This window comes from Oncorhynchus masou, chromosome 27 (assembly GCF_036934945.1).
Source record: "Oncorhynchus masou masou isolate Uvic2021 chromosome 27, UVic_Omas_1.1, whole genome shotgun sequence".
In the NCBI taxonomy this organism is placed as follows: Eukaryota; Metazoa; Chordata; class Actinopteri; order Salmoniformes; family Salmonidae; genus Oncorhynchus; species Oncorhynchus masou.
In genome coordinates, this window is record NC_088238.1 from 15,033,401 (window position 1) to 15,045,855 (window position 12,455).

Below are 12,455 nucleotides of genomic sequence, written 5' to 3' on the forward strand. Positions count from 1 at the left end.
GACTGTGAGGAGGACTGTGAGGTGGACTGTGAGGAGGACTGTGAGGAGGACTGTGGGGAGGACTGTGAGGAGGACTGTGGGGAGGACTGTGAGGTAGACTGTGAGGAGGACTGTGGGGAGGACTGTGAGGTAGACTGTGGGGAGGACTGTGGGGAGGACTGTGGGGAGGACTGTGAGGTAGACTGTGAGGAGGACTGTGGGGAGGACTGTGAGGAGGACTGTGAGGAGGACTGTGGGGAGGACTGTGAGGAGGACTGTGAGGAGGACTGTGAGGTAGACTGTGGGGAGGACTGTGGGGAGGACTGTGAGGAGGACTGTGAGGAGGACTGTGAGGTGGACTGTGAGGTGGACTGTGAGGTGGACTGTGAGGAGGATTGTGGGGAGGACTGTGAGGAGGACTGTGGGGAGGACTGTGGGGAGGACTGTGAGGTAGACTGTGAGGTGGACTGTGAGGAGGATTGTGGGGAGGACTGTGGGGAGGACTGCGGGGAGGACTGTGAGGAGCACTGTGAGGTGGACTGTGAGGAGCACTGTGAGGTGGACTGTGAGGAGGACTGCGGGGAGGACTGTGAGGAGGACTGTGGGGAGGACCGTGGGGAGGACTGTGAGAGGGTTTTGTACAACCACTTCTTTCAATTTACTGTAAAATAAAACCAGTCACTATGAGGGAGCTGTGTAACGAGTGCTCGACCTGAGCATCAAGGCTCCTGTCCACAGCTTCAGAGACCTTCTACACCTGAATCACAGGAGACTAACCTTCAAACACGTCGACCATATTGAAGAAGGCCAGAGAGAGGGAGGACTTTCCACTTCCTGTGCGTCCACAGATGCCGACCTAGAGAGAGGAGAGGGAGAAAGAGGGGATTGATTAGTTATTAAACTGTCATTTCACGCCAGTGGGAGACACAATCTGTCACAGCTTGGCCCTCTATTCTCAGGAACAAGACTAGGAGTTTTTCCTCACAAGGTAAGTCCTACAGAAACTTTAATTTAACAGTACATTACTGTAAAGTTTACAGTAACATAGTGTCCCTTTTTTTCAGTAACTAACAGGCAACTGGCTGGCAGTAAATGACCTTAAAGACAACAGGATTGTATTTTTTACAGTGTAGTTACTGTAAAAGATGGAGCTACCCATAAACAAGCAGTCAGCCTCACATACAACCACAACACATTACTATTAGATCTGGACAGAATTACACAGTTCCACACTCACGCTTTCTCTCATTGGTCAAAGACACCACACACACACAGCCAGGCCTCTCTACTAAGGGTGTATATCCCCAGATTTAAGATGTTTGAGTATATGAGGATTACTGTGATACATAAACTGAGTCAGATTTAAAGGGGAATACAGGGTGGCTGTAGAAATTGAGGCTCAGCAGGAGACACTAAAATCAGCATGATCTTCCAGACATAATATCAGCCATGGAATGCTTATGGGACACACTCACAGATACACAGATAGAGAGATACCTAATATCCAGCCTGGCTTATAAAACACTCACAGATACACAGATAGAGAGATACCTAATACTACACAGATAGAGAGATACCTAATCCAGCCTGGCTTATAAAACACTCACAGATACACAGATAGAGAGATACCTAATATCCAGCCTGGCTTATAAAACACTCACAGATACACAGATAGAGAGATACCTAATATCCAGCCTGGCTTATAAAACACTCACAGATACACAGATAGAGAGATACCTAATATCCAGCCTGGCTTATAAAACACTCACAGATACACAGATAGAGAGATACCTAATATCCAGCCTGGCTTATAAAACACTCACAGATACACAGATAGAGAGATACCTAATATCCAGCCTGGCTTATAAAACACTCACAGATACACAGATAGAGAGATACCTAATATCCAGATATAAAACACTCACAGATACACAGATAGAGAGATACCTAATATCCAGCCTGGCTTATAAAACACTCACAGATACACAGATAGAGAGATACCTAATATCCAGCCTTGCTTATAAAACACTCACAGATACACAGATAGAGAGATACCTAATATCCAGCCTGGCTTATAAAACACTCACAGATACACAGATAGAGAGATACCTAATATCCAGCCTGGCTTATAAAACACTCACAGATACACAGATAGAGAGATACCTAATATCCAGGCATGCTTATAAAACACTCACAGATACACAGATAGAGATACCTAATATCCAGCCTGATAAAACACTCACAGATACACAGATAGAGAGATACCTAATATCCAGCCTTATAAAACACTCACAGATACTTATAAAACACTCACAGATACACAGATAGAGAGATACCTAATATCCAGCCTGGCTTATAAAACACTCACAGATACACAGATAGAGAGATACCTAATATCCAGCCTGGCTTATAAAACACTCACAGATACACAGATATCCAGCCTGGCTTATAAAACACTCACAGATACACAGATAGAGAGATACCTAATATCCAGCCTGGCTTATAAAACACTCACAGATACACAGATAGAGAGATACCTAATATCCAAATAAAACACTCACAGATACACAGATAGAGAGATACCTAATATCCAGCCTGGCTTATAAAATACCTAATATCACTCACACTCACAGATACACAGATAGAGAGATACCTAATATCCAGGCATGCTTATAAAACACTCACAGATACACAGATAGAGAGATACCTAATATCCAGCCTTGCTTATAAAACACTCACAGATACACAGAGAGAGATACCTAATATCCAGCCTGGCTTATAAAACACTCACAGATACACAGATAGAGAGATACCTAATATCCAGGCATGCTTATAAAACACTCACAGATACACAGATAGAGATACCTATATCCAGCGGTGTTACAGGCACGGTGTTCAAAGAGGATACTAGAACACCTACTTCAGTCCTGGTGTCAAGACTTCTGCCGCAGTTGGTCCCTCTCCTTGTTCGGGCGGTGTTCGGTGGTGGTGTTCGGGTGGTGTTCGGCGGTGTTCGGGCGGTGTTCGGCGGTGTTCGGGTGGTGTTCGGGCGGTGTTCGGGCGGTGTTCGGGCGGTGTTCGGCGGTGTTCGGGCGGTGTTCGGGCGGTGTTCGGGTGGTGTTCGGGCGGTGTTCGGGCGGTGTTCGGCGGTGTTCGGGTGGTGTTCGGGCGGTGTTCGGGTGGTGTTCGGGCGGTGTTCGGGGGTGGTTGGGTGGTGTTCGGGGGTGTTCGGGTGGTGGTTCGGGCGGTGTTCGGGGGTGGTCGGGCGGTGTTCGGGGTGTTCGGGTGGTGTTCGGGCGGTGTTCGTGTGTTCGGGCGGTGTTCGGGTGGTGTTCGGGCGGTGTTCGGGCGGTGTTCGGGCGGTGTTCGGGTGGTGGTCGGGCGGTGTTCGGGTGGTGTTCAGTCGGTGGCGGGTGGTGGTCGGGCGGTGTTCGGGGGTTGGGTGGTGTTCGGTTTGTTCGGGGGTGGTTGGGCGGTGTTCGGGCGGTTTCGGCGGTTCGTCATCAGTTTTCTTGCATTGCCGATCCACTTTTCATTTTCCATTTGTTTTGTCTTCATTGTACACACCTGGTTTCCATTCCATAATTATATGTTCCTTATTTAACCCTGTGGTTCCCCCCTGGTTTTGTGCGTGTTTGTTCATTGTAAGTTGGTCTGTATTTGTGAGCTTGATTATTTTCCTTCTTGGAATATTTGTTGTTTTGAGTAAAGTTAGGTGAATTACTCATCTCTGTATGCTGTGCCTGACTCTGCCTTACCTGCTACACCTAGACGCCTTACACCTGGCTATGAACCCAGCATGAACGAACACACCTGATTCAACAAGTCAAGGGCTCCATGAACGACTCAATCAGTTGAATAATGTGTGTTGCAGTGGAGGCTGCTGAGGGGAGGACAGCTCATAATAACGTCTGGAACGGAGTGAATGGAATGGCATCAACCCATGTGTTTGATACCATTCTACCTATTCCGCTCCAGCCGTTACCACGAGCCCGTCCTCCCCAATTAAGGTGCCACCAACCTCCTGTGGTGTGTTGGTACTGGGCTGGATCAAAAGCCTGCACAACCCGTGTCTCTCTAGGACCAGGACTGAAGAACACGGTCTCAGAAGGAGTTCTAGTAGCTCTGTATCTCTGATTCTCTGCTCTGGACTGGATATCTCTCTCTACCTGTGTATCTCATTCAGGCTCCTCACAGCAGACGTGAAGCAGCCTCATCAGTCAGGTCAGATAGCAGGAGTCTGCTGAGGGACAGTAACACTGCCCTGAGAGAACGGACATGTGTGTGCAGAAAGCGGTAAGACGCACGCCACACAGAGTCGCCGCGACCAACTAGTCCGTTTCTTCACTACGTGTCAACTCACCGTTGCGTTTAGACACAGGGCTGTGATTCAAACAGAAAGTAAACGTCTGCTTGCTTTTCACTGCTTTCACTGCGTTCAAATGTGATCTTTATTCAGCGATATAGTCAGGAACAATGTGTGATGTCTCAGTTGCATTAAGGGAGGGCTCTGTGAGTGGGTGTGACTTAGCTTCTGTCCGGGGTTGCTTAGCTCCCTAAATGTGATCTTTATTGAAGCTACAGCAACAATGTTCCATCTCACAGTTGCTTTAAGACACAGGGCTGTTACTTACCTTCTGTCCGGGGTTGATGTAGGCATTAACGTGTTTGAGGACAGGCTTCAGAAGGGGGTCGTAACGGACACACAGATCCTGGATCTTTATCTCTCCGTGCTGGGGCCAGTCCTCGGGGACCTGGGTGGTATCTGGAAAGAACACATATAGACAACCATTAACAAAACATGAATGAGATGTGTAATTATATACTGTGATCACACACAATAACTAGGATTAGCAGTTTTTCCTTGACAGGAACAGAAAAACTCTGGGCCCTAGTTATAGCCTACAGCACAATAACACATACAGTAGTATGTACATCCAGGACAGTCATACAGTAGAACATCCAGACAGTCATACAGTAGAACATCCAGGACAGTCATACAGTAGAACATCCAGGACAGTCATATATTTTTTTTTATTTTACCTTTATTTAATCAGTTATGAACAAATTCTTATTTTCAATGACGGACTGGGAACAGTGGGTTAACTGCCTGTTCAGGGGCAGAACGACAGATTTGTACCTTGTCAGTTTGGGGGTTTGAACTCGTAACCTTCTGGTTACTAGTCCAACGCTCTAACCACTAGGCTACCCTGCCGCCCCTGCTGACAGTCATACAGTAGGACATCCAGGACAGTCCTACAGTAGTACATCCCGGACAGTCATACAGTAGGACAGTCATACAGTAGGACATCCAGGACAGTCCTACAGTAGTACATCCCGGACAGTCATACAGTAGGACATCCAGGACAGTCATACAGTAGGACAGTCATACAGTAGGACAGTCATACAGTAGGACATCCCGGACAGTCATACAGTAGAACATCCAGGACAGTCCTACAGTATGACATCCAGGACAGTCATACAGTAGGACAGTCATACAGTAGTACATCCCGGACAGTCATACAGTAGGACATCCAGGACAGTCATACAGTAGGACAGTCATACAGTAGGACATCCAGGACAGTCATACAGTAGGACATCCAGGACAGTCATACAGTAGAACATCCAGGACAGTCATACAGTAGACATCCCGGACAGTCATACAGTAGGACATCCAGGACAGTCATACAGTAGGACAGTCATACAGTAGGACATCCACACAGTAGGACATCCCGGACAGTCATACAGTAGGACATCCCGGACAGTCATACAGTAGTACATCCCGGACAGTCATACAGTAGGACATCCAGGACAGTCATACAGTAGGACATCCAGGACAGTCATACAGTAGTGAATTTGGGGACAGTCACACAACTGACGATGCAGTAAACAGAGGTCTCTTTGTCAAAAGTGGTGCCCTAAGTGCTACTCAGGACCACTCTTCATTCTGTGACCAGGCTCTGGTCTGTTTAGACTGCAGCATTTGGCTACTTCAAAAGTACTGTTTTACTGCTAAAACCCTGCATGCAGTCCTTAAAATAAGGGTTGGTGGTTTTCTCCTCATGACTTAAGGGCTGCGAACGGATGCAGAGGAAACAAAAGAACTAAATGAATCAAAGGGAAGGATGATAAAACAGGGCAAGATGACAGCTCGTTGCTTGGACAAGATCCACTTATTATCGTTCTATTGCTATCAGGGCCAAACTTTCCATTACGTCACAGTGTAGGAGGACAGCCCACTCTGGCAGGGGTTCTTTGACCACAGGACTCTAGCAGGGCCACGGCTCTAGAGATGTGGGACTCTCTCCTCCCTCCCATCCATCTCTTCCTCCTCAAGAAGCTCTCCTCCCTCTCCTCCTCCTCTCCTCTCCTCTTCAATCCCACCTCCTCGTTGTTCCACAAGAACTCGCTCCCTCCTGCTCCTCCCTTATTTCTAGTCCTCTTATCTTCCTCCCCCAAGAGACATGACCCCCTTCTCTTCTTTTTTTAACATCGCCATGGCAACAGCACATCACTTAAACTTCGATGCTGCTTTGGAAGGAGACCCGTAACGGGACTATTGTAAACTCCACAGAGACACACTAGAGAAATGATGTTGGAATTCGGGAGGAGAAACACTGTGTCAGGTCGTCCTGCTCCACACTGTAAACCTAAAGACATTACCATACTGTCAGATTGTTGCCCTGTGCGGTTGACTGTTCTACTGCCATGGATTTTTAAATATAGTCCTTATAGATGTCTCGAAGCCTAGACTATGTTGAGCCATCCTCGCTGTTACATGTTGGAGAAGACACTTGATAAATGGAAGCTTCAATCAGTGCTTAGCTTTTTAAATGTATTTTTATTTAACTAGGCAAGTCAGTAAAGAACAAATTCTTATTTATAATGACGGCCTAGGAACAGTGGGTTAACTGCCTTGTTCAGGGGGAGAACGACAGATTTTTACCTTGACAACTCAGGGATTTGATCTTCTTAACCTTTCGGTTACTAGTCCAACACTCTAACCATTAGGCTACCGGCTGCCCCTTTACTAAAGACTTCATCTGTATATAGCCTCGCCATTGTTATTTTACTGCTGCTCTTTAATTATTTTGTACTTTTATTTCTATTTTTGTAGGCATCTTTCTTAATAACTGCATTGTTGGTTATGGGCTTGTAAGTAAACATTTCAAGTCAACACCTGTTGTATTCAGCGCATGTGACAAATGCAATTGTATTTGATTTGATCTCGGAACACAGAACCAAATTGTGCAGCACACTGGCCAGCTACAGTCTGTCATGGGTGAGTGCTTAGTTGAACATCTATGGATTTCATTTTGTGAGGGACTTTTGAAATAGCGTGAGCAGAGATGATGATCATATTTTGAACTGTGTGTTTCAGATTCCATTACCCTGTTCTATTGACTGTGTGTTTCAGCAGGATTCCATTACCCTGTTCTATTGACTGTGTGTTTCAGACTGTGTGTTTCAGCAGGATTCCATTACTTACTCTGTTCTATTGACTGTGTGTTTTTCAGCAGGATTCCATTACTCTGTTCTATTGACTGTGTGTTTCAGCAGGATTCCATTACTCTGTTCTATTGACTGTGTGTTTCAGCAGGATTCCATTACTCTGTTCTATTGACTGTGTGTTTCAGCAGGATTCCATTACTCTGTTCTATTGACTGTGTGTTTCAGCAGGATTCCATTACTCTGTTCTATTGACTGTGTGTTTCAGCAGGATTCCATTACTCTGTTCTATTGACTGTGTGTTTCAGCAGGATTCCATTACTCTGTTCTATTGACTGTGTGTTTCAGCAGGATTCCATTACTCTGTTCTATTGACTGTGTTTTCAGCAGGATTCCATTACTCTGTTCTATTGACTGTGTGTTTCAGCAGGATTCCATTACTCTGTTCTATTGACTGTGTGTTTCAGCAGGATTCCATTACTCTGTTCTATTGACTGTGTGTTTCAGCAGGATTCCATTACTCTGTTCTATTGACTGTGTGTTTCAGCAGGATTCCATTACTCTGTTCTATTGACTGTGTGTTTCTATTCCATTACTCTGTTCTATTGACTGTGTTTTCAGCAGGATTCCATTACTCTGTTCTATTGACTGTGTGTTTCAGCAGGATTCCATTACTCTGTTCTATTGACTGTGTGTTTCAGCAGGATTCCATTACTCTGTTCTATTGACTGTGTGTTTCAGTTCTATTGACTGTGTGTTTCATTCCATTACTCTGTTCTATTGACTGTGTGTTTCAGCAGGATTCCATTACTCTGTTCTATTGACTGTGTGTTTCAGCAGGATTCCATTACTCTGTTCTATTGACTGTGTGTTTCAGCAGGATTCCATTACTCTGTTCTATTGACTGTGTGTTTCAGCAGGATTCCATTACTCTGTTCTATTGACTGTGTGTTTCAGCAGGATTCCATTACTCTGTTCTATTGACTGTGTGTTTCAGCAGGATTCCATTACTCTGTTCTATTGACTGTGTTTCAGCAGGATTCCATTACTCTGTTCTATTGACTGTGTGTTTCAGCAGGATTCCATTACTCTGTTCTATTGACTGTGTGTTTCAGCAGGATTCCATTACCCTGACTGTGTCTTTCATTGACTGTGTGTTTCAGCAGGATTCCATTACCATTACTGTGTTTTCTTGACTGTGTGTTTCAGCATTGACTGTTCTCTGTTCTATTGACTGTGTTTTCAGCAGGATTCCATTACCCTGTTCTATTGACTGTGTGTTTCAGCAGGATTCCATTACCCTGTTCTATTGACTGTGTGTTTCAGCAGGATTCCATTACTCTGTTCTATTGACTGTGTGTTTCAGATTCCATTACCCTGTTCTATTGACTGTGTGTTTCAGCAGGATTCCATTACTCTGTTCTATTGACTGTGTGTTTCAGCAGGATTCCATTACTCTGTTCTATTGACTGTGTGTTTCAGCAGGATTACTCTGTTCTATTGACCAGCATCCATTGTTCTATTGACTGTGTGTTTCACTTCCTGATTAGTCTTCTGTCCAGCTTGTGTTCTGCTGTCAGTCCTTCTCTGTCAAGAGACTCCAGGGTATTGAGAAGCAGCATTTGGTGTGGGAGTGTGTTTAGTTTACCCATGGAGCCTTCGTAGTTCTCAGACTCTGTACTCAGGAAGCTGTTGACCTTCTTGACAGCAGCCATCTGGACCTCTAAGTCAGCCAGGTTCCTCACCACCCAGTTCAGGTAGTTGGTCACCTGGGTAACGGGAGGTAAACACAATATATATTTAATCCATGTTCTATGAAGTGTCCTTACTAGGTATAGAAATAATACTACTATTAATAATACTATTCATTATAATAATTCTTATTATTATTATTGTAATATGTCTGAGTGGGAGTCTTTTTTGCCCATTGCCTTGGACAATATGAGGAAAACCAAAGGTATTTAATGGTTGAGAAGAATACATAAAAGGCTGATCAGTCAGAAGAGAGAGCTATGGAGAAGAGTCGTGGAAGGACCATGCTCTCTGAGGAGTGATAAGCCTACAGAAAACAATACTGTGGTATACAGTACAGTACAATACAGTACAAACAAAGATGAATGCTGAGGACAATACAGCTTCTATTGTTTCACATCTTCTGGCAGTGGGAGATTAATGGAAGGACTGGCAACAACACTCCTCAGTTCATTAATGTGCCTGATGCAGTCCTTCTCTGTACAGTTCCATTAATGTGCCTGATGCAGTCCTTCTCTGTACAGTTCCATTAATGTGCCTGATGCAGTCCTTCTCTGTACAGTTCCATTAATGTGCCTGATGCAGTCCTTCTCTGTACAGTTCCATTAATGTGCCTGATGCAGTCCTTCTCTGTACAGTTCCATTAATGTGCCTGATGCAGTCCTTCTCTGTACAGTTCCATTAATGTGCCTGATGCAGTCCTTCTCTGTACAGTTCCATTAATGTGTCCTGATGCAGTCCTTCTCTGTACAGTTCCATTAATGTGTCTGATGCAGTCCTTCTCTGTACAGTTCCATTAATGTGCCTGATGCAGTCCTTCTCTGTACAGTTCCATTAATGTGCCTGATGCAGTCCTTCTCTGTACAGTTCCATTAATGTGTCTGATGCAGTCCTTCTCTGTACAGTTCCATTAATGTGTCTGATGCAGTCCTTCTCTGTACAGTTCCATTAATGTGCCTGATGCAGTCCTTCTCTGCAGTCCTTAATGTGCCTGATGCAGTTCCATTAATGTGCCTGATGCAGTCCTTCTCTGTACAGTTCCATTAATGTGCCTGATGCAGTCCTTCTCTGTACAGTTCCATTAATGTGCCTGATGCAGTCCTTCTCTGTACAGTTCCATTAATGTGTCTGATGCAGTCCTTCTCTGTACAGTTCCATTAATGTGTCTGATGCAGTCCTTCTCTGTACAGTTCCATTAATGTGCCTGATGCAGTCCTTCTCTGTACAGTTCCATTAATGTGCCTGATGCAGTCCTTCTCTGTACAGTTCCATTAATGTGCCTGATGCAGTCCTTCTCTGTACAGTTCCATTAATGTGCCTGATGCAGTCCTTCTCTGTACAGTTCCATTAATGTGCCTGATGCAGTGTACAGTCCTTCTCTGTACAGTTCCATTAATGTGCCTGCTGCAGTCCTTCTCTGTACAGTTCCATTAATGTTCTACTGAATACGTTGTCTAAATACTTGCTGCCTTGACATCTTGTAAATAAAACTACAATCAGATCCAGGTGAATAAGGGCTTGTTATTAAAAAATTCTCATTTGATGAAGTTGATCCTGTATGTTGTTTCTGTTCTGTGGGTATATTCATGTTTGTGTGACATTGGGGAGACGTTGTGTCACGGCTTCCACCGAAAGTAGTTCCTCTCCTTGTTCTGGCGGCGCTCGGCGTCTACTAGCCTTCACCGATCCTTTTTTCCTTTTCTGTTGGTTTTCTCTTTGTTTTTTTCACACCTGGTTTCATTTGCCTTCATTTCTGTGTGTATAATTCCCCCTGTTGCCTGCCTAGGTTTGTGGGGGATTATTCGTGTGATGTTGCTCGTTAAGGTTGTGCCTATTCTGTTTTCACGTATTAAACCAAGTGTGTATATATTTAGGAGCGTTGTTTTTCCCTCCTTCCGTGAATAACTGGTGTCTTGGTTGTCGAGGGCGTTTGTTTTTTGGTATTGTTCCTGACCTGTATGTTTGTGGACTTGCCCATTAAATAACACATCTCGGACATCTCTGCTCTCCTGCGCCTGACTCCTTCACCTACCTCTACACACAAACGTGCAACACGTTGACTCACCGTAAGGGCGTAGGTCAGGCCTAACCCCACCATGCTAGAGGGAAGGTTCTTGCCAGAGCTCCATATTGAGGCTACTGCTGCTGTTAACACAATGACAGCACCCAGGTAGTCCTGAGAGAGAAGGAGAGTCAGATAAGATAGTTAGAGGGAGAGAGAGAATTTGAAGTTGTGAATTCAACACAGCATTTAGCTCTAATCTCAAAAAGTAATTTCTTCTAATTTTGCAGCTCAGTGTGATAAGAAACAAGGGAGTATTGTGTTGAATACTCCGTAAGATACCATTAGTATTACAATAGTCCCATATCTTATTAATAATGTCATGGTTGAATCATGGGCATTAATGTTATCTCACCGTTCTGACCTCCAACCAGCGGTTGGCAGCAGAGAGGAACAGGTAGGCTGTGTTGTTGGTATCTGTCAGCTCCAGCATCTTCTGCTTGAATCGAGATTCATGTCTGAAGAATAAATGGAAAATAAATATAGCTAATACCTACCAGATTATTTCCCATGTGACCAAGTTTGAACCCGGCGTCTAGAAGGTGTTCTTCCGCACGTCTCCTGGTCCCAGTCCTGGTTATGGTTCATAGAACCACCTCCGTTAGACAAACACTGAAGTGGGATTGTTTCAGGACTGGACTAACGTGCCTGATGATGTGAGTTGGATCATGGCTGCTACATCGCTAAGTGACATCTAACATTGGACCAAGAGAGAAAGAGAGAGAAGCCACGGTGCTGCCAAGATGAGGAAGTCTTCAGGGAGGAAGAGGCTGTCTGAGGGGTAGTAACCGTGAGAGCTGTTTAATGTTGGATTACCACGATTCTGAAGAAAAGGGGGAATGTTCGTGAACTGTTTAGAGTGGGATTCATGTAATTCTGGATCAAGAGAAAGATTTGGGTTTGTGATATCCTCCTTCCTCCATGAATGAATGGTTCTGGATGGGTTGGAAGACTTCTAGATGGGATTCAAGTTGTTCACACTAATATTACATATACGCAAAGGAATTAACCACCAGTGTCAACAAATCCACCACTTTGTTTCAAGTTTCGGATCGCTAAGTACAGTGTTACTGCCTTCCTAAAACCTATAAGTGCTTCTTCAGTATGTTGTGTAATGATGCTCTGGGCGAAATTTCCACTCTGTCACACGTGTGTGTGTGTGTGTGTGTGTGCCTGTGTGTGTGCCTGTGTGTGTGCCTGCATGTGTGTGTAT

The 12,455-nt window shown here is 44.7% G+C and overlaps 1 protein-coding gene across 1 annotated transcript in view; it reads right to left on the reverse strand.

The window, feature by feature from the left end:
• Window positions 1-12,455, reverse strand: part of abcc9 (ATP-binding cassette, sub-family C (CFTR/MRP), member 9) — a 75,841-nt gene that overhangs the window by 15,320 nt on the left and 48,066 nt on the right. Inside the window, 5 exon segments of the mRNA XM_064939331.1 lie at window positions 757-835; window positions 4,614-4,744; window positions 9,077-9,197; window positions 11,246-11,356; window positions 11,598-11,700. Of these exon segments, the coding sequence (XP_064795403.1) occupies window positions 757-835; window positions 4,614-4,744; window positions 9,077-9,197; window positions 11,246-11,356; window positions 11,598-11,700 (545 nt within the window).